Genomic DNA, 22,291 nt, shown 5'->3' on the forward strand with positions numbered 1-22,291 from the left:
AGGGAGACATTCTGCCTTCCCTCTGCTCTCCTCTGCTGCAGGTTGCAGGTCTGCTCTCTTTCCTGGTCTGCCACCAAATGAGCTGTTCCCCTGACTTTTATATCCTCCTTTATTTGGTTCATTTGCTACAGGCATGGCAGAGCAAGGCTGACTGGGCTCAGAGTAGTTCTTAACCCCTTGTTGCCCAATGTGGGATGTGTGTACCCCATCACACTAAGCCTCCAGCCTGAGTCCCCTCTCACACCAGATTAGAACCTCTCACCCTTGGGATTAGCATAAAGCCAGGTTTTTTTGTTTGTTTGGTTGGTTGGTTTTGGTTTTCGTCTGCTGGGGACATCATGTTAGTTGCCTTTTTTGGTACTGGAAACGAAATATTCTCTCACTGCAAGATGGGCTGGAGCAGGGTTGGATTTTTTCACCTTCCACACAGTGGGGTAAATGAGGAATTAGGGGTCAGATTGTTACATCTTGGGAGGTGTCCAGTGCAAATAGTCATTCCATAAAGTTCCCATAAACGAGAGTTGGAAGTGGATTACGGGAAGGCATCCCCTGAAGAAACTGGGGAACACAGTTGCAGAGTTTAGTGTCTGGTGCTGCGAGGAGAGAACCCTCTTTCTCCAGCCCCTTAGTCCTCATATGGGTGTTGGGGTCACAGCAACAGGTTGAGGACAAGCTGTGGAGGAGTCGGGGGTGATGGCAGCTCTCCATCAGGTACAAGTGATTAGGAAGGAATGGTGACCTACACTATACGAGTTATTGTTAGATAGTTCCCATATGAGTTAAGTTAATAAAGTTGCAGCCTAATCAAACCACATCCCTTGCATCTTGTCTTTCTTCCTTCCTGTCTGGGACAATCCCACTTGGCACCTATCTGCATCTTTAAGCACCTAAATCCCTTTGAAAATCTGGCCCCTGGTAACCAGAAACAATCAGTCAATTCACTAAGTCCAGTAATACTTTCTGTATTTATTAAACCAGTTACTTTTGATAAACTTACTTTTTTTGTTACGTATCAAGCACATTTAAAATAGTTTTATTTAATTAATAACATGATTTTAAAATGCTGGTTTTATACATTTTTAATTGAATTCCAATTTCTGCCCAAATGCAGTTTGACACAAATTCTGAGTAAAAGAAATAGTCTAATAAAAAATGTGTCATCACCATTTTCTAACATAATTAAAAAATGTTAAAATTAGGAATCTGAATAAATGCATGTTAAGGTATATAATTGCTTGAATAAATGTGGATAGCAAAAAGAATCAAATTTAGTGTAAATTCACAATTCACCATGTGTGAGTGGTTGTACTAACCAATGCAAATGACCCTTTGTTTAGGGAAATAACTGAAAAGTACAAATGCAAAATAAGATTAAAATTATTTTTTTAAATAAAATTTTCCTGCTTGCTGATTTAAATCATGATTAAAATCTGTGATTTAGACCAATCCACCCTGCTCTGTATAGATGAGTGTTTTGTTAGAAAAATATAAAATGCTGGCATTTACGCAAGAGGTTGGAACAACTCTTTTCAGAACTATTAAGGTTTTTCAGATAAATATGTCACCAGGTTTTAAAAAGTACATTATTTACAAAATACATTACAATAAACACATAATTGGCTGTTTTTTTTTCCTTCTTCAAAATGTGTACTGTATACCCAGTAGATTGGACCATCTCAGCTAAATATTTGTTTAGGAAATTTTAAAAACAAAGCCTTGCATTATGTAGCCAATAGACTAGAACAGATACTAGTTAATTGCATATTTATAAATGTTTGTGGAATTCTCCTCACGGAGAATTGTACAACTCTGTTTGTATGCCCTCTGTTGTTTTGGTGTAGGCAAGCAATACTTTACAGTTCTGAGACTCAGCTGAATAACTGGATTGAGCATGAACAAATTCAGGCTGGAAATTAGAAGATGATTTCTAACTATTAGAGGGGTGAGGTTCTGGAACAGCCTCCCAATAAGGGTTGTGGAGGCAAACAACTTAATTGGTTTCCAAAGACAGCTAGACAAATTTATGTGTGTGATTGTAGGATGGGGTGGCTTATGATGGTAAGAAACAGGGCTCGGTAGCTCTGGGGCTCACTTCCGGTTTATGTTCCTAAAAACTTATGCTTCAGGTCTTCAGCTGGCTACCTACAGTGGTCAGGAAGAGATTGTTTTCCTTCCAGTGTTTTTTTTTTTTTATCTCCTTTCTCTGAAACCTCAGATACGGCCACAGCTGGAGATGGGACTCTGGACGGAATGAGCTATTGAACTGAGGTGGCACTGAGCATTCTGTCAGGGGCTTGGCTGTCTGGTTCTTGCACACATGCACAAGCTCTAACCAGGGTGGATTTGATTTAAATCACGAGTCAGGAAGACTCGATTTAATCATGGATTTCTACATAAAAGTGCATTCTTGTTGGTTGTTATAACCTTAATACGTATTCTTCACAACTCAGAGATAGATGAGACCCAAACTAGGTCTCTTTTATAGCCTGCTGCCGTTATAGGTTTTCCCTTCTAGTGAGAGAATGGTATGGTAGATCTCAAATCAATGAAGGCTACACTCAGGAAGACCTCAAGACTTCTAGAATATGCTGCTCAAACAGTTCCACTTTGGTTTCTACTGCCTGTCCCTCCCTTCTCACATTTATCTCCAGACTTCTTCTTGTCTAGATCTATTCCGCCCCCAACAAGCTTCTATTCATTGAGCTTTTTGAAACTTTGTACTTTTAGAGAGAGGTAAGGGATTGACTCTGTGTACACAAATTTGCAGAGGGACAATAGGGTTGAGGTCTGTTATTTCTCACTTCTATTTATTTATTTATTTATTTAAAACATTTTTGCTGTTAACAAGCATGTTATCTCTGGAGACACGAATCCACAGTTTGAGAACTGCAAAACTAAGCATCTCTGACAGTGTCTTCTAGATTTAGCACTGTGTCCCATTGAGTAGATAGAAAGATTAACCTAAATAATCTGTACAGAAGCCCCTGGAACCCTGTAAGATTGGATCCCTAATCCATGAACTATTGGAACTCATTTACAAAACTTTTCTTAAACATTACATGAATATATTGTCTCATACTATAGAATTAGAATTTATAATCCCTATTCCATGATGAGATATCTTTGAGCTATAATGTATTTTAATTAAAACTATCTTTAGATAGGTTTTTTCCTCAAAAAGCATTTTATCAAAAAATCCAATTTAAATTAAAAAAATATGTTTTTTTTTAAAAAATCATTGATTTTTATCCACCCTGGGTCTAACTGATCGTTATATGTGGGGTCAAGACCAAATTTTTCCCCAAGTCACTTTGGCAGAGACATGGGGATTTTTTCACCTTTCTGTGCAGCGTGTGGGTATGGGTTACTTGCCAGGGTTATCTGGGTATAGCTCATTGAATTATTTCCTTGCCATTGTAGGGGCTTCATTCATTGGTGCACCTCAGACCCCTCTCTTTTCTGTCTGTAGCATATACTAGTCTAGTCTCCTATAGGCTGTAATACTTTGATTTTGGTTGTTGGGTTTAGCATGTGGGTACTGAGTGGTGATGTGTCCTGTGATATTCAGGAGGTCAGACTAGATGATCTGGTGGTCCCTTCTAGCCTTAAACTCTGTGGGTATGTGTACACCCCCTGTGGCAATGAGCTGCCGAGCCTGGGCTGATAGAATTCTAGCGCATGCCTGAGTCTAAAAATAGATTCATCAATGGCGCTTTGAAGTTGCAGCTTGGGCTGGAGCCTAGAGTGGGGGCATGGGCTTCAAAACCTGAGCTCCAGTCCAAGCCACAACTTCAGAGTGCTGTCTACACAGCTATTTTTAGAGCACTAGTGTGAGCCCTACAAGCCCAAGTCTGTCAGTCCTGTCTGGGAGGCTCACTGCCACGGGCTGTGTAGATGAACCCTATGACTCTCATTTATTCTTACCTCTAAAAAAGGTGGGGTTTCAATAAAAGTCCAAGCCAACCTCTAGTTACAACAGAGCTGTATATTATATAAAGAACTTAAATATCATGGGCCAAAAGATCTATTTCAGAATATAGAGGGGACCCCCCTCTACATGAATGATGGTCCAGTCAGCATTAATTGGACACAGAACCCCCACAGGGTTGAGACAGGACAATACTGCACAGATTGGTTGTCCTTTGATCCCTATCCCTCATCTTTTCTAACCCACTCTTTTCCACACCTGGGGAATTAGAGCCCTGCAAAGCATCCACTGAAGATCAGAAGAGTGGGACGGGTGAGGGTAAGAATGATGCCAGAGAGTCAACACACACCCCTTCTGCATTGCTCTAGCTGGAGTTTTTTACTCTCTTTTCTACCAGAGAGGTGAAGGGGATAAATTCTAACATAAAAGCAAAAATAACAAAGAAATTAAGACCTTGTTATCGTGCTCTCCTGAGTTCATAGCTATTTTTCTTGATAGGCTATGATTCTAATATTTTTATGTTTTGTGGTTAAAATCTTGGCCCCACTGAAATCCAGGAGAAAACTCCCATTGACTTCAGTGCGGCTAAGATTTTACCCTGTACCTGAAATATTGTGTCTGTGTGTGAGAGGAGGGGAGATGGGGGAGGGGATAAAAACTGCCGTAAATCTTGGAGTAATTACACAGTGATAAGATGATTAATTGTTTTTTAATGATTTTTTCATGGGAATTTTACAAACAAACAGTATATTAGGTTTGTGTGAATCCTGGGGAAAAAAAATCTTTGGTTACTGATGGCTGGCACCAATGCTCTCACAGTATATTGAAGCCTTTTAAAAGTGTAGGTGGTTTTGGCAAGCTTTCTGATTCTGTCAGATTTTTGGTACAGAAGATTTAATCTGCAAATAAAATCTAAGGTTCTGCTTGGAGGCAGTTTAAGAAAGAAGTGAATTTAGCATAGCTGTTATCAGCTCTAAGAATTTCCTGGTGTTGAAAATGAGTAAGTCAAAAATTAAGATATCTAGCTTGAGGGAGCAGGGGTTAAAATGTATTGAAATACTGAACCAGGTTGTATTTGGCTTCCCCTATTTCAGCTCAAACAGTATTATAGGGTTTTTAAAAAAAATGTTTTTATTAATCTCTGGAAATGACAGTTGTCAAGAGCCTTTTGTGATGCACATACAGAAAAGTTGCGGTCAAGAGGTCATATCACTGCAATGTATTAGGCAGAAGGCTTGTCTCTTGTGGAATTTGCTTTGTTTGAAGTGGTTCCAAAGGAAGATATTTGCTGAAATGCACATCAGTTAAATGATCTGTTTGGAAACATCTTTACATGGAAGAGGAAGCTATGAGAATCCTTTGGTTTTGTGTATGTGGAGGTATGTTCCCCTCTTCCCCAAACAATCACTTGTTCTGAACTCCGTGGGATACTGTTAAGCACACACAGGATACATGGTTTAGACAAGAGTCATGTATTATGGCACTGGAATTTTTAATTATGACTTTCTCAAATGGGGTTTTTTCTCTTGGATTTAAGACTTCAGCTCTCCTGGTAGCTGAACACTTTACTAAATATGTCTCCTTCATATATCCATTGTGCTTCCTTGATGGTAATGAGCGCTGCAACTGTAAAGTCTCAGAAATTAATGTATTTTCTAAACCAATCAACCAAACAAACATATTTTCCATGATTAAAGTAAGGCAATTGGGTATTTTAAGGCAGCACTAACCGGTTCATGATTGAGACTGAATGTAGCTTCTAATTATGAGGCCAGTGTTCAGTCCCTCCCTTAGTTCAGTCCCACTCCCTTACTCTCGTCCCCAATCCCAAATTAACAAATCTTCCTGAAATTTGTCATGCCACGCTTCCTCCCAGGGTAGAAATTTTCAAGAAGTTTGATAATAATCAGAAAAAGCATTGTAGTGTACTGATTTAGTTGGGGATTGGTCCTGCTTTGAGCAGGGGGTTGGACTAGATGACCTCCTGAGGCCCCTTCCAACCCTGATATTCTATGGTAGGATATTTTTATTATTTACCTGATGTTCACTTTTGAAATACTGTCTTTTTTGACAGATATCTCCAAAATGGCTTGGTCTGTAACCTCTGAAATTGTTTTATTTTGTTGGCCCAGCTAGCTGAGGTATAATTGAGTGTTTGGTTTGGCTTGGGGAGTTTTTGGGTAGGTAGGAGGTGGATTAATGGGGAAATTACAAAGATATATAATAAAACAGCTTTGTGTTTATGCAGAGTGGTTATCACATGTAGGCAGAATAGGGTTTAAAATTAGTTTAAAACGACTGTAAATATAAATTTGTCCTGCTACTGACTGCATATTTAGGGAGCGAGGGAGGAGATGTCGAGGAATGAGAAGAGGAAAAATCAGGAGACTAGGGTGGGACATAGCGACAGTACAATGGTCTCAGAATAGAGGAGTGGATGGCATGGAGCTGTGCTAACTAGTCTTTGAACTGGAAGCTTGTAATGTTTTGAGGTTCAATCCAGACCAGTGAGAGGTTGTCACAGCCTGCTCTGTAACCTTGGGTGCCTTAAATATTCTGCTGCTGTGACTCAGAGCCTGGACCCCAACAGTTAGCAGACATGTATGCAGTTCCTTAAGTGACTGTGCTGTGAAGCCCTCGTTCAGCACTCTGATCCCACCAGCTTGCTTACAACAGTGCCACCCTGGTCTCCACGAGCTTTGGTTACTGTTTTCAGGGTGATCCCAACACACTTCCAGTCCCAAATTTCCCCAGAACCATCTACCCTGAAGTGTCCAGCCCTCTCCTGGAACACTCAGAGAACTAATAAGGTGTGTTGCTTTAAAGAGACAAAATCACAGATTATTACTTCAACTGGAATTAACTGTCATTTCAGTTCAGACATAGTGCTAGGTTGGTTTAGATTAAAAGTAAAACAAGTTTATTAACAAAAAGAGAGGTTTTAAATAAGTTCAAGTGCAAGGGATAAAGATAAAAATGGTTACAAGCAAATAAAAGTAAAATACACTTTCTGATGGCTAAGACGTAATTTAATAAACTACAGTCTTTGTTTATGGTAGATTTCTTACCAATCTTTCTTCATTCCAGCCAGGGCTGACTTTCTCTCTGTCATGACCTTCCACAGAAATGCAAGGTGCTGGTTCCCCTTGTCTTCCTAGGTGAAAGATGCCACAATGGATCTCTGTTTCCTCTTAGATCTCTGAGTTCATTGACCCTGTATCAAGAGGCAAGATGACCTCATGCCGTTCTTCCCTTCCTGTGGACTTCCCACCCACCTGCTGATTTCTGTGTTTTGATTCCACCATGTTACCTTCTCTCCTGGGTGAGAGAAAATCTGTTTTTCCCTTTGGTCACAACAGCCAACTTTACAATACTGTAAAGCCTAATATTAGTAAATATCCATAACTCCTTTATAGTGTTAATACATACCCTTCACAGTGATATTACTCACCAGTGTGTCATTAGCTTTCATGAAAGACCTTATTTGATACCTTTTATAGTACAGTAATATTGTATACAATCAGTTGATTCAATTACTTATCATTTGAGGTTCAGACCCTCTGTCTTTATAGTCCAGTAAATTATTGAAAAGGATTCTCAGATAAAGTTAATTTACGCCTTCTAGGCAAGAAATATCATGTAGTCTAGTGAGGAGTTAATTCTGCCCCTGTCCCCTGCTGGTGATAGCTGAGTCAATGCCTTGTCTCCTTGTTAGCTTGGTGGCTTTTATGTAAATGCACCTTCATTGTCTTTGCCTGATGACCAGCCAAGCCATTACACATTCCATTGTCTAAGGCAGACTGGGCTTACGCATTGCTTGCCAAACACATCTTAAGAACATAATTCTAGCACATATCCATAACTCTTTGTATACACCCCATGTATACATCATGCAATAAAATTAATGATCAGAGAGTTATTATTTTTCTAGTGATATCTTACATGCCACCTTTTGGGTATATATCATGACAATAGTGTGAGGTGTAGTGAGTCAGGACTAACGCGTTGCTGACAGATTAGTGAACCACCCATTAGTCTCTGTGTCACAGAGCTTCAGGTGAGACAGGAAGAGTAGTGCAGAGGGGAGGAGATTGGCTGGCCAATATGGGAAGGGAAGGAAGAAAGAGCATTCAGAAGGGGATAGGTGATGGGCTAGAAGAGGGGAAGGAAAGGAAGAGAGAACTTTATCCATAATACATTTCAAGACCAAGATCATTTTAAAAAAATGTGACCAAAGTTAGGTCCCTAAATCACTAGATAATAATAAGTGGTTGGATGCCTTTTTGCCGGTAATCACCTTGCTTTACTCTGCCCTTCAGGCCTGGTGGCATTTTTGATCCTCTTACTATTTATTTATTTATTTATTTAAATTTGGTGTATACATTTAGTTTGAGTCTCTATTATGGTGTTTTTAAATAGTCTCCATTCAGTTTTCAGGCATTTCAGTCTTGTGACAGTTTTTTTAATTTCCATTTAATTAGCTTCCTCATTTTTGCATAGTACCTCTTTTTCAAGTTAAATGCTACTGTGGTGGCTTTCTTTGGCATTTCCCCCCCAAAAGGATGCTAAATTTTATAGAATGGTGGCTATTACCAAGTGATTTGGCTACATTCACCTCGTGAACCAGATCCTGTGCAGAATAACAGACAACGTATATTCACAAAGGCATGAAATGGGGAGAAACATGGAAAGGTGACTGGGAAGGAGGGGAAACAGAGGGCAGGAACAGTGGGGGCCACACACCTGATAATATTTTCCAATTTGTGAACATGGCAATGAGGTTCTGAACAAACAATATTTACAAGTTTAGTTACTATAAAAAGACTACTCCCAGCCTTCTTACAAACCTCCTACTGACATCAGAGAGCCACTGGACTGACAGGAGTATGTAGTCCGAAATTTATACTGCAGCCCTCTGGGCATACTGGGGGCTGGTGTACATTTTAACAAGCTTGACTGAGCCTATAATGTACATTGAAAAGCTCAGACCATAAGTCACTAGTGTGATGCATAGGATCACATACATTTCTTTGTGTGATTTTTTTTTTTTAAAGAGGCACTGTCTAGATTGTTAGGCCTAAAAATTACAATATCACAACAGTTGAATAATACTATGTTTTACAACATGTACATGAAAATTCTTATACGGTATGACATCTGAAGAGTGTTATTGTTACCTGTTTGACCTCAGAGAAACTTAGTACTGTTCTTGTAATTTCCTCCATGTTCCAAATACTCTTACATAAAAAAAAAAAAAAAAAGCAATGTAATACAAAGAAACTTCAACTTGTAAGTATGGTGACAAAATACTTAAGCTTCTCTGGCTAATAGCATCACTTTAACACTTTATTGCAATCACAGTACCTGCTTACATACTTCTTATTCAGGTAAATCTCGTATTGATTTCAGTCAGAGTTTTATCTGAGGAGGGGAATGCAAGGTTAGGCCCACTCCAAACTTTGTATTATAAAATGGTTTTTCAAATATGAATAAGGGCATTGTACTTTCATTACAGACACATATACAGTACAATAATAATAATGAATGGTAACCTATATAAATGTGATGTTATTTTCATAACTCTAGCGTCTGTGATATGTAAATATGGTAAAGAAACAAGGAGAAAGCCTTGCTTCTAGAAGCAGCACTTCTTGTCAGCATAGGCAAGAAATAGACTGCAAAATATCTAATGTGAGTGGCAGAGGAGGCTGAAATCATCACATCTAAGGAAGGCAAGTGAAAGCTGCAATAGACACAGTAAGACACATTTTCCTTTGCAAAATGTTGAGAGCCCTGACTTCAGTGGAAGTTGAGAGGCTCAGCACCTTGCAGATTGGGCTCTAAAATAATTAATGTAAAATGGAACATAGCATACAGCTTTCTAACAGGTATTTGGGCATGGGGGATGTCTAAACAGTTTTCTGTCCCTGCCCCACCTACAACTGTGACTGTTTTTAGTAACATCTGTATTATGAGTTCTTCCACTATAATATATTCTAGATAAAATATTATTTATAATAGTTAGGGGCCAGATACTATTTACAAAAAAAAGTTTCATCTGCCAAAGTAGACTGAAAATTGATTTACACATTGCAAAAATTGGACAGGAAGTGTGTTGAATCAGGCTCACATACTGATGGTACTGTTCATTTCAGCATCCTAATCTGACAACAGCAGATGAACTGTAAAGTTTTTCCTGATGTTGAGCATGTGAAATACTTTCTACACCATGTCTCAATGGAAGGTCAAACAATCTCAGTTATCAGAATACCTAGAGCCGAACAGCCAAAAGATACCTTTTTTTCTGGTTTCTATGTAACTCGCTCATGCTGCCTTCAAATGTCCATTGGTTGGCAACATACTGAATCATAAAGTTTTGTTTCATTTTTGAGGTTTGTTTTGTTTCAGGTGTTAATTTTTACATTGTCTCTCTTATATCTCTAATTTCTGTCAGGAGTTTTAAAGAATATTTTTATACGGATCACAAAATGAATGATAAAACTATTTTCACTTAAATACATTATTTGCCAAGAGAAAGGTTAGGATATTTAGATCAAACTAAGACCATTTTAAAAAAATACATACATAAGAAGAGGAAATGCAAGAAAACACAAAGAAATAATAGTACTTCAGTGAGAAGAAATATTTGACAGAGAAAGTGGCTTCTTAATCCAGCTTCTTTTTTCAGTATAAATAACAAAGATGGAGTGAAGCATTTTGCTCTGTTTTAGAAAACTTATTCTCTACTCCTACTTGAGAGTGGTTGCCAACGTATTTTAAGATTCTGGCTATTGTAAATACTTAGCCAAAGTATGAATGAATAATGAATTATAAGGACACTATGTTTGTATATCATATCTAGGAATTAAGGGGAATAAATCAAATTCACATGATCTGTTTCAGGGTCTTCTGTAGTGCCTGTCACAGTGGTATCTGAGCTTATGAACGTTTGTTATTTGTATTACAGATTGCTCTTCAAAATAATATGATTATTTCGTCCATTAACAACTGGAGTTAAACAAATTTGTCTAACAATAGTAATAAAAGCATAATATGCATGAAATAACAGAAATTAAAGAATGATACATCTTTGCTTCAACCAATAGTTATATTCAATCAGTACAGATGCAAAAAATAAATATCTAATATAGTATTGAGCTTCCTGTGAATAAAAGATTTAAGAGAAAATGAAGCACATATTGCTTGTATTAGATTAGAAACTGAACTACGGGAAGAAATTGGAACAAGGGGAAAGACCTGATTAAAAACAAATCATTGTTACTACTTTTTATAATGCCATACACACTGTATGCAATAGATAGAGATGCATGTGTGTGTGTGTGTGCATTCCATTTACGTTTGATTAAAAAAAATTAGTAACCGGCCAAAATGTTCAAACTCAGATACATAAAATTAGGCTCCAATAATCTATTTATAGGCACCTAAATAAAAATGACCTGATTTTCAGAATTGTCAAACACCTACTGTTCCCACGGGGCCAGATGCTCAGCTGGAAGGGAGAGGGGAGAGGGTAAAAGGTGTCTCTAGGCTACCTTTCTGCTTTCCTGGTCCTGGACTGACTGGGTGTCAAAATGGTCCCTGGCTTGACTGAAAGCAGCCTTTAGGATGATCTAAATTATTCTGTCTACAGCAGTCCCATAAGCATAGGTGCCAACTTCCCCTCTTTCCCCTGGGTGCTCGACTCCCCCCTCTGCCCCGGCCCCGCCACCACTCCACCCCTTCCATGAGGCCCCACCCACATTCCAACTCCTTCCTCAAATCCCCGCCCCAACCCCGCCTCTTCCCCACCTCCTCCCCTGAGCGTGCCATGTTCCTGCTCCTCCCCCCTCCCAGAGCGTGCTAATGCTGGCAAACAGCTGTTTGGTGGTGGCCAGGCGGGAAGTGCTGGGAGATAGATGGAGGAGTGGGGATGCAGCACGCTGGGGGGGGAGGGGGGAAGGAGGGAAGCTTGGCTGCCAGTGGGTGCAGAGCACCCATTAATTTTCCCCCATGAGTGCTCCAGCCCCGGAGCACCCACGGAGTTGGCGCCTATGCCCATAAGTGCTATTCTGGCTGGGGATCAGATCAGTTGCCATCCATTCCATCCAGCCCCTTCTCAGCTCCAACACAGTACAGGGAGAGTTGGTGGTGTAGAGCTGGCATAAGTTGACTGTGTGCCACTGAGGATTCTTATTTGTTGGGGAAGTCTGTGGCTTCTTGTACAGTAGGTTTATGGACGATTTTTCCTCCTCGGGTGGTGTGAAGCAGTTTAGTTAGAGTTGAAAATTTGGCCCATTAACTTCAGTAGAATTTATGTGTGGTCAGCCCTTCTAAAAATTCCTTATTTAGGTGTATAACTTTAGGGCACATGTGAACATTTTGGCCTGAATGGATTTCTATAAAGGCAATAAGGCCTTTATAACTCATTTTTTTTTAGTAAAAGCAAAACAGTAATAATATGGTGCTGTATGTATTACACGTATTACACTCAAAGATATACTATAAAACACAACAAGTAAAATAGCCCCCAAGCTGTCAATGACAACTAGCATACCAAGTCTCAGCAAAGACTTTCCCATGGCTCTATCAAAAGCCTGACATCATTCTGTCAAAATTCCTCAGAGGAAAATTGGACCCTCACTCAAGAATAGTGGGTTTTTTTCCTGTGCCAAAAGTGAGGCATATCCCATAGCCATTTTCCAATAACTTTTACTTTGCATCCTCTCCCTTACCCCACAGTCCCTGTATAAGAGAAGAAATTATTCTTTCAGACACCAAAATAACACAAAATCACAAGGACAATCTCCACAGAAACACACCAGTGATTGATGACAATGCTCACTGCCAAATCTTCCACCTATACAATAGGCAGGACTGGAGGTCATTTAGAACTCTCTCAGCTCCCAACCAACAAAGCTGTTTCTCTTCTTTGTAAAGAAGTTATCAGATTGCCCCTGATAATTTACATAATTAAAAGACTTGTCCGAAGTTCTCTGATGATTTAGGCCCAAAATCAGCAAAGCAGTTCAAGGGAAGATCTGAGATTAGAATTCAGAAGTTTTTCATTTCAAGTTCTGTACTCATTCCTTAGACCACACTGCATCTAGTTGATCCCAAAGCATAGCCAGCATGTCAATGGCAACATATATGGGCTCATTTTCCTTTGTCAAAGCACAGCTGTGACCCCTGACTCCCCCTTGCTAAGCATATCAGAATTTGGTTCCCAAAGCTGTGGCTGAAACCTGTAACCTCCCGCCACTGTCCCTCAATGTTTAAGGTGTTCTGTGAACATACAGCATTAATCCTAAATTAAATGTACTATTTAAAGAAAAGTTTTTCCAACAATCTACATCAAATCTTTATTTTTAGTGATAGATTCTTCCATATTATAAAAGGCATCCAGGCTTTTAGCAGCTTCAACAGGCTGAATCTCCACTGAACCTAACCCAACCATCCTTATAGATATAACTATTCCAGTTCCAAAATGAATGGTCTGAAAATCCTGAGGTTCAAAGCAAATCTCTTTATAAACCACTCTTAGCTGATATCTGGCAGTACCAGCCCTTCCACCCAAATAAATAAGATACAATATCAGTACTCTTAGCTGATATCTGGCCACCCCAGCTCTTCCACCCAAATAAATAAGATACAGTAATCTGCCCCACAAATCTCTGTCACAACTTCTTCCCCCCCCCCCCGTTAGAAATTACATAAACTGGGTTATATTATAAAGAAAAAATAAATTTATTCATTACAAAAGGTTAATTTTAAATGAATATAAAGGATAAGCGACAGAACAAAGCAGATTACTGACCAAATAAAGCAAAATACGCAAGTGTACAAGCTAAGCTCAATATACTTAAGAAACAGGTTACAAAATGACAATGAGGAGTCTGGTGGCACCTTAAAGACTCACAGATTTATCTGGGTATAAGCTTTCGTGGGTAAAAACCACCACATATTCAGATGCATGGAGTGAAAATTACAGATACAGGCATAAATATATATTGGCACATGAAGAGAAGGGAGTTACCTTACAAGTGGAGAACCAGTGTTGAGAAGGCCAATTCAGTCAGGGTGGATGTGGTCCGCTCCCAATAATTGATGAGGAGGTGTCAATACCAAGAGAAGGAAAATGGCTTTTGTAGTGAGCCAGCCACTCCCAGACCCTGTTCAAGGCCAAATTAATGGTGTTAAGTTTGAAAATGAATTGTAGCTCTGAAGTTTCTCTTTGAAGTTTTTGAAGTTTTTTTTGTTGAAGGGTGGCTACTTTTAAATCTGTTATTTAATGTAATTTCTTACCGTAAATATTATTTTCGGCAGGTTGCAAAGTTTCTGTGGTTCAAAGTTCCAGTTATATTTCTTTTCAGACTGGACCCCTGTCTCAGTCTGGACTCTTCGCACCGCCTTCCCTTCAGGTGACTTTAGCAGTCTTTCTTCTTGGGCAGACAGGCCATGGAGAGGAGGAGTCCCATTTGCCTTCCTCCCCACCCTTAAATAGGATTTACATAAGGCAGGAATCCTTTGTTTCCCAAACTTGACTCCCCTTCCCTTCCAGTGGAAAATTACAAGAAGTCCCGGGTAATGTTTAGTATCAGGTGACAAGACCATCTGACTCTATAGTATCACAGCATCCATGAGCCAGTGGCAGTTTGGAGAGTCCGGCAGAAAGACCAAGCCTTTTCACAGTCCATTGTCCTTGCTGATGCGTCATCAGCCCTGTCTGGCTTTTCCATTGTTTTACCTGAAGTGTTAGCAGTGGGCATCACCCAAAGTAGCATAGTTGAAATACAGATACATACTCAATATTCCTAACTTCAGATACAGAAATGATACAGGCATACAAATTGGATAACCACATTCAGAAAATTATAACCTTTCCAATGATATCTTATGAGACCCATCTTGCATGAAGTACACCTCAGTTATGTCATACTCATATCATAAGCATATTTTCATAAATAATATGGAATGAAACGTCAAAGCACTCTCTATATCTTTAAATAAAGAAGTGTTGTGGGTGGCCTTCCATCTTTTTCTATGCCAGAGGAATGCACATAGTAAATTCTATTAGTGCACTTAACGTATCAGTACATAAACACAATTTTACAACACTAGAGTTACTGTGGAACTGCGTCAAAACTTCCATTCGGAATTACATAACTTGTTATACATTTTTCATTTTAACTAGAGAGACTTTTGTAGCTTAACTATTTATTACTTTCCATACTATTCATATAATAATTTTAAAGAAGTATTCAATGTTTCTTTATTTGTAAGACTGACTAAATAATTTGCAATGAATAATTTATCTGATGGATTTAACCTCTCTTTCTACTTGAGGAAAAGCTATTAACAGATTGTGATTGTCCAGCGAAACCAGAAGAAAGACAAGATGCAATAGACAAGGTTTAGTTCGGCCACAACTTTATAGACTTTAAATATCTGGGAGTACCCAGCAATTTATTGTACAGCGCAGCTCATCATTGTTTCTTTAATCAGTTTCACATAATCCCCAGCATGGTCCCATCCATCTTGTAGCAAGAACCCAGCCACCCTCCCCTCTTAAAAATGTTAAGGGGTCTAGAAAAGTGTTTGGTTCCCCCCATCCTCAATGTAGGAGTCTTGAACCCCTCTTTTTCAGCTCCCTTAAGGGATGTTTTCCTTTAAATCCTTTTCCAGTCCATTTTGTCTGAATAACTGTAACCCTTCCATACTGAGTATCTGCTCTGGATATCTGTCAGGAGTTTTGCACACTAAGTTGCAACCGTTTCAATTTACTCCTCTTACCCCACCCCACTAGGTCTCAAACCTACTGTGGGAAAGGTGAAAAACAAAAAACACCCCACTTTAGCCAATCTGGCAGTGCAGGAAAAATCCTTGCCAGCCCTCAAGGAAAAACAGCAACTAACACAATGTCTGTGGTGGATCATGAAGGAACCACGCCCTCTTTTAGATTCTGTGGGTAGATGGGTGGATGCTGCCAACACCAGTACAGATGAAGGAGGGCTTCCCTGGAACTGCACAAGGATATAAATACCCCCCGTTCCAGTCTGCTGGTATGGCAGTGCCCCCCAACCTGCTCCAGCTATTTCTTATTCCTTCCCAATCTGTACAGGTAAACTTTCCCCTTCCTCCAGCTTTGCTACCAGTTGCAGGGGGATCCTTTAAAGGGGCAACAACCCCTTTTCTGCCAGCCAGTCAGCTAGCCAAGGACCACTGCATACAGTTACAGTGAGCCAGCATCTTCAGCTTGTCTTGATTCAGCTTAATTCAGGAAAATGGCTGGTGTTTGAGGGCATGATTGAACTCTTGTTAAAATTATTTGAAAGTCTCCATTAACTTCAGTGTGCATTGGATCAGGGCTTAAGAAAAAGTAGGACGTAGAATCCTCAGGTCTTGATTATCTTGAGGATCTCTCTTCTTACATTCACCAGTCTAGCTCCATTAACTTTGGTGGGAGTTTCTCTTGTTACACTGACATAAGCGAGAAGGAGTTTGTTTCTTGTTTGCCACAGCAACACACAGCATACAGACAAACTTCATTCTCTTTATTTATTTTGTAGAATTACTAGCATTCATTATTAACATTTCTATTTTAAATAAGATAAATAAATGAAATTAGGCAAAAAACAATCAGTTAAAAATTCTACTCAGGTATCTCATCTTTTCATTAAACTATAGCTTAATTATTTTTTTAAAAGTTCCCCAAGAACCTGGTCTGATGTAACTGGTCAATCACTGACAATACTTTAAAATGTTTTATTGTATAACATTAATCATAATCCTTAAATTTCCTCCCTCCCCCAATATTCTTCAAAGGGGCTTCCGCACCTTTCGGGATAAAACTGAAAAGTAGTGATGGTCCCTAAGGACCAGTGTAAAAGTTAATATCAATGGCATTACGGAAGTGGAAATCTGCCTCCTGCTCTTGCATTCCCTATGCACCCAAAGCACCCATTGAAGTAAAAAAATCAGAGATGGGAATGTAGGTCAGGATGTCTAGGTCATCATAAAACAAGCAGGACAGATGTTTTCCCCCCTTTTGAATCGGCTGCCTCATAAATAGAATTTTTTAAAAAAAAAAGTTTTAATTGTTTTAAATATATTTCAAGAAAACTTAAGGAAATTTAAGACCAACTCTCCAAAATGTCGCTTAGTAATAGAGTAGAATTTGATTAGAATTGAACAAAATATATAGACCTTTATTTTAAAATCTATGCTTTTGAAATGCCATTCAACTTATGAATAGGAACAAGGGACCAAAAGCATGAGGAATGTGGCACTGGTCCCTTGATCTTCCTCCTCAGTTCAATGGGATTTCAAAAGCACAGGTTTTAAACTATTGTTCTGACACTTTTTTTTTTTAATTGTAATCAAATAGTAAATCGATCAGCAGTAATGTCCTGGATGTAAAGACTATAGTTTGGATAGCTAGTCTGAAATTTCCCATACTCTTCCTGATACACATTTACAACAATTACACTGTGGTAGGGTAGCAATCATTGCAAGGAGAAGAGGATTTAAAAATATATTTCTTTCAGAGTCATAACAATAAAACATAGTTTCATTTGTACTTTTTGGAAATAAAACTGTGATTTAATGTAAAAATGGCTTGGAGTGTCTTTATCTTTGGATATTATTTTTGCTTAAGAAATCAAGTTGCAAATTGCACTTGGCAAAGCATTAGTACTGTCATCATTAACCAGCACCCATCCATAGATAATAATCTTTTATGCCTTCCAAGAAGTATATTTTGGATAACAGAAAGAAAGTTCCATTAATGTACAAAAATTAATGAAAACCATTGTGCATTGTAAATCAAGAAGACATTGGTTATGCAGAATGCCTTTTAGGTTATTGTTAATATTATAGAGAATATTTCATTAGCATTATAATGGGTATCAGTAGAAACATTACAGAAGTTAAGATACTAAGTACTCTGATTTTAAATAAATATCTCTTTTTTATGAATAGCAATGGGTGAGCAATTTTTAATGTTATTTTTTAATCAAATCTATCTAAATACAGGAATACAAGTGAATTTTAGAGCAAAGTTTTTTCTGGTGTGATTTAAGCAAAGGCACTTTTTGGACATTACAAATAAATGAAACATTTATTCTGAGAGAGTATTTAGAATTGCATTGTATTTTAACATTCAGTCCACTGTAGCTTTCCTTTGACACTTGAATAGTTTATGAAAGAAAAGTTTATGAATTTCAGTTTAAATGCTTTCTAATTGACACTTAAGTAGTCTTTGCTTTGGGATAGATTTTGTACAAATCTACAAAAATATTTTGAGCTACATATGTTGATAATCTATAAACCCACATAAAGAGCCTGATCCTGTGTTGACTTCAGTAGAAGTTATACCTAAGGACTGCATGATCAGAAAATGCAATATGAACTCAATTCTGAATTTGAATAATTACAAAACTGGGACTAAGTTAGCACTGTAATATACAGTAAAGTACAGTAATTTGGTAATAGAATTTTATGAGTCCATGAGTAGAGCTTTTGGGGAGGAAAATTTGTAATTGACAAAATACTGTGTTTTCATCATTTTATGAAAGAATTAAGTATTTTTCACGTTTGTTTCAGATTTTCTGGAGAAATTAAAGAGAGTTTCACATGTGGAAAATTCATTTTCTGGTTCAAAAGGTTGTCAAGTAAAACTTTTTTTAGAAACTACTGTATTGGGTTCTTGATTCAAGGAGAGACAGAAGCATCAGTTCTGTCTGCTTTATGACATCCTGACTTACATTCTTTTCTAAATTTTGTCAACTTGAACATTTTCTAAACATAGTTTTGCTACAATTTTTTTGAAATATATTTTAGCAGTCACATTGGCATGAAGATTGGGAATCCTGATTATTTGAGATGTCAGTTTGGATGCCTTAACTTCCTGGATGTGGCCCCAGGCACGACCACATTTTCAATGTATTACAAAAGCCACGTAAGTGTGTTGAAAATTGAATAAATTAGATGTTTAAGCATGTCTGCAGATGAACATCTTGAGCTCTTTAATTGCTGGACTATTGGCAGTGCAATTAGATAGTTCGAGCTCTAGCCAATTTTCAGTTGGTTAAACATTTACATTTTTAGATGTGCTATCATCCATGCTATTCCATCCATTTTCTTTCATAGACTATTAGAAACCTCCCTTGCAACTCAGACAAAATTTTCTTTAGAACAGAAAAATATGTTTTTTCCTTTTTTGGACACCACAGAGCTAGAACCTTCAGGAGGTTATTTTCTGTGCAATGGGAAATGCCAAAGTTCATATGCACTTGTTTAGGAGGCTGCAATCCTTCTCAGATATAGACCCCACGAGTGTTGTTTTGCCTCCTGGTTGGCACATGGCAATATTTGCTAACCTTTATTTAGTTTATATTACCTAAAGCAAATCCCCTCCTGTTTACCATAATAACACTTAAATGTATTACACTTCAAGCAATTCTTGTGTTCCAAAGAATGCACTGGATTACAATTTGTTTTTGACTATAATTAAAGGTGTTGGTGTTAATTTAGCAAGTTTTATTTGGTTTCAGTCAGCAATACCTTAGAAAATGCCTGTCACTGCATCGATTTTCCCAGTAGCTGTGATGATGAAAGGCATTCTTGTTAGCAGTCATCATATTAGAATTTTGTTATGCTGTCAACAGGATGTTTTCATCGGGGGATCCTGCAATTCACAAGTAGATTGTTCCGGACATGCAGGAAGGAGGACAAGACACAATGTATGAGGTTTCACTAGGCCCAGTCTTATTAACTCAAGTCATCTGGGAACTATCTGGCAATAACTCATACAATGCAGGTCATCTGTCCTTCATATTAGAGGGCTACCATTAGCCCTTCATCTCTCTCCACATCTGGTGCAAGCTCCCCTCATATGAGGGATAAGGAGCTGAGGAAAGGGAGTTGTCTACTCCCTGTACCAGACATTAGAACCCCAGCCCTATTTCCCAGCTCCTTAGCCCTCATGCAAAGGGTGTGTAGTGTAGGGGGCTGACACAAGGTATAGAGAGATGAAAGGCAGATAAGAGCCCTCTAACAGGAAGCAAAGATCATGTGCATTGTATGAATTATTCCCAGATAGTTCTCAGATGAGCTGAGTTCCCCTAATTCCACTAGACACCTGCCAAGTTGCAACAATTTGAACCTTACCTGCTGTCCTACCCACTGGGTCCCTGACGGGTTGTGGTGAAACCAAAAAAAACCCCAACCCTCCTTGCCCAATTTGGCAGTAAAGAAAAAATCCCTTCCCAGTCCTAAAAAAGGCAACTAGCAAATGTCCACAGCGGTCCAAAAAAACAACAACTATGCCAGCCTCAGGCAGGGAGCTGCTAGTCTGGCGTGTAATGGTGGCTGTACCATAGGGTTATATACACTCCCTTCTGTTGCATGGGAGCCAACAGGCTCAAAAGAGCTCCTACTCCCCTCTCTCCCAGCTACCCCACTCACAAACCACTATGACACTGCATTTATGAGGTGGGCAAAACCTTCCTTAAAGGGGCAACAGCCCTTTTCCCACCTTGCGGATCCAGACCATGACCCCCTCCACCTGTTAAGGTGCTGGTGTGCAGTTTGTTTCTCCAACTGATGCAATAAAATCCAGCTTAGTTGGCCTTTGGGGATATTGCATTTCTTATGCAGGCTTCTGATAAGAAATTGCTGCAGATGGAAGTCTTTCTTTTGTGGGTTGAAATATTCTGTTTTAAATTGACCATTGTCAGTTGTTGTTTTATTGTAATAAATGGAAGAAAAAAGATGTTAATGCAACATTAAGGTTGTATTATGGAGTACTCAAAAGTCAGGACATGTGGAAAATGTAGTTGAGCTCTGCTCCTTACTTTATGTATATCTCTGCAGTCTTTCACAATGATGTATTATGTCTCAAATTACATAATCTGATATAATTTTTCAATAATTTTATGTATACACAATATCTGTTATGATTGCATGAAGACTATATCCGAAAATATACAAGTAAGTGGGCAAAGTTCATATATATTCAGAATTAACTTTCCCATTTTCTGACTTTTGATTGCTGAACTAAGCATTAATACTGGATTCAAGATTTTTTTTTAATTTTCTATTTTTATGTCCGCAAATTAGGGCTGTCAAGCGATTAAAAATTAATTGTAATTAATAACACAATTTAAAAAATTGATTGCGATTAATTCTGTGATTAATTGCGCTGCTAAAGAATAATAGAATAACATTTATTTAGATTTTTTTGATGTTTTCTACATGTTTTCTACATTTTCAAATATATTGACTTCAATTACAACACAGAATACAAAGTGTATAGTCCTCACTTTATATTTATTTATATTACAAATATTTGCACTGTAAAAAACAAAAGAAATAGTATTTTTCATTTCACCTAATACACGTTCTGTAGTGCAATCTCTTTATCATGAAAGTTGAACTTGTAGAATTATGTGCAAAAAATAACTCCTTTCAAAAATAAAACAATGTGAAACTTTAGAACCTAAAAGTCCTTTCAGACCTACTTCAGCCGGTCACTCAGACAAATAAGTTTGGTTACAATTTGCAGGAAATAATGCTGGGCCCGCTTCTTGTTTACAGTGTCACCTGAAAATAAGAACAGGCGTTCGCATGGCACTATTGTAGTTGGCATCTCAAGATATTTACGTGCCAGGTGCGCTAAAGATTCATATGTCCCTTCATGCTTCAACCACCATTCCAGAGGACATTGTCCATGCTGATGATGAGTTCTGCTTGATAACGATCCAAAGCAGAACGGACCGATACACATTCGTTTTCATCATCTTAGTCAGATGCCACCAACAGAAGGTTGATTTTTTTTTTTTGGTGATTCAGGTTCTGTAGTTTCCGCATTTGAGTGTTGCTCTTTTAAGACTTTAAGACATGCTCCATACCTCGTCCTGCTCAGATTTTGGAAGGCACTTCAGATTCTTAAACCTTGGGTCGAGTGCTGCAGCTATTTTTAGAAATCTCACATTGATACCTTCTTTGTGTTTTGTCAAATCTGCTGTAAATGTGTTCTTAAAATGAACATGTGCTGGGTCATCATCCAAGACTGCTATAAAATGAAATATATGGCAGAATGTGGGTAAAATAGAACAGGAGATGTACAATTCTCCCCCCAAGTAGTTCAGTCACAAATTAAATTAACACGTTATTTTTTTAAGAAGCATCATCAGCCTGGAAGCATGTTCTCTGAAATGGTGGCCGAAGCATGTCCTCTGAAATGCTGGTGAAGCATGAAGGAAAGTACGCATGTTTAGCATATCCTGCCCATAAATACCTTGCAACACGAGCTACAAAGGTGCCATGCTAATGCCTGTTCTCACTTTCAGGTGACACTGTAAA

The 22,291-nt window shown here is 38.4% G+C and overlaps 1 protein-coding gene across 22 annotated transcripts in view; it reads left to right on the forward strand.

Annotated features, from left to right (window-relative positions):
• FOXP2 (forkhead box P2) overlaps positions 1 to 22,291 on the forward strand; it is a 240,421-nt gene that overhangs the window by 24,455 nt on the left and 193,675 nt on the right. For 3 of the 22 annotated variants that reach the window (XM_077807815.1, XM_077807820.1, XM_077807822.1), the window contains exon 2: positions 656 to 661. The exons of the other annotated variants lie outside the window; for them this stretch is intronic. In XM_077807815.1, the coding sequence (XP_077663941.1) occupies positions 656 to 661 (6 nt within the window). The remainder of the gene's footprint in view (positions 1 to 655; positions 662 to 22,291) is intronic. 22 annotated transcript variants of the gene reach the window in all.

This window comes from Eretmochelys imbricata, chromosome 1 (genome assembly GCF_965152235.1).
Source record: "Eretmochelys imbricata isolate rEreImb1 chromosome 1, rEreImb1.hap1, whole genome shotgun sequence".
In the NCBI taxonomy this organism is placed as follows: domain Eukaryota; kingdom Metazoa; phylum Chordata; order Testudines; family Cheloniidae; genus Eretmochelys; species Eretmochelys imbricata.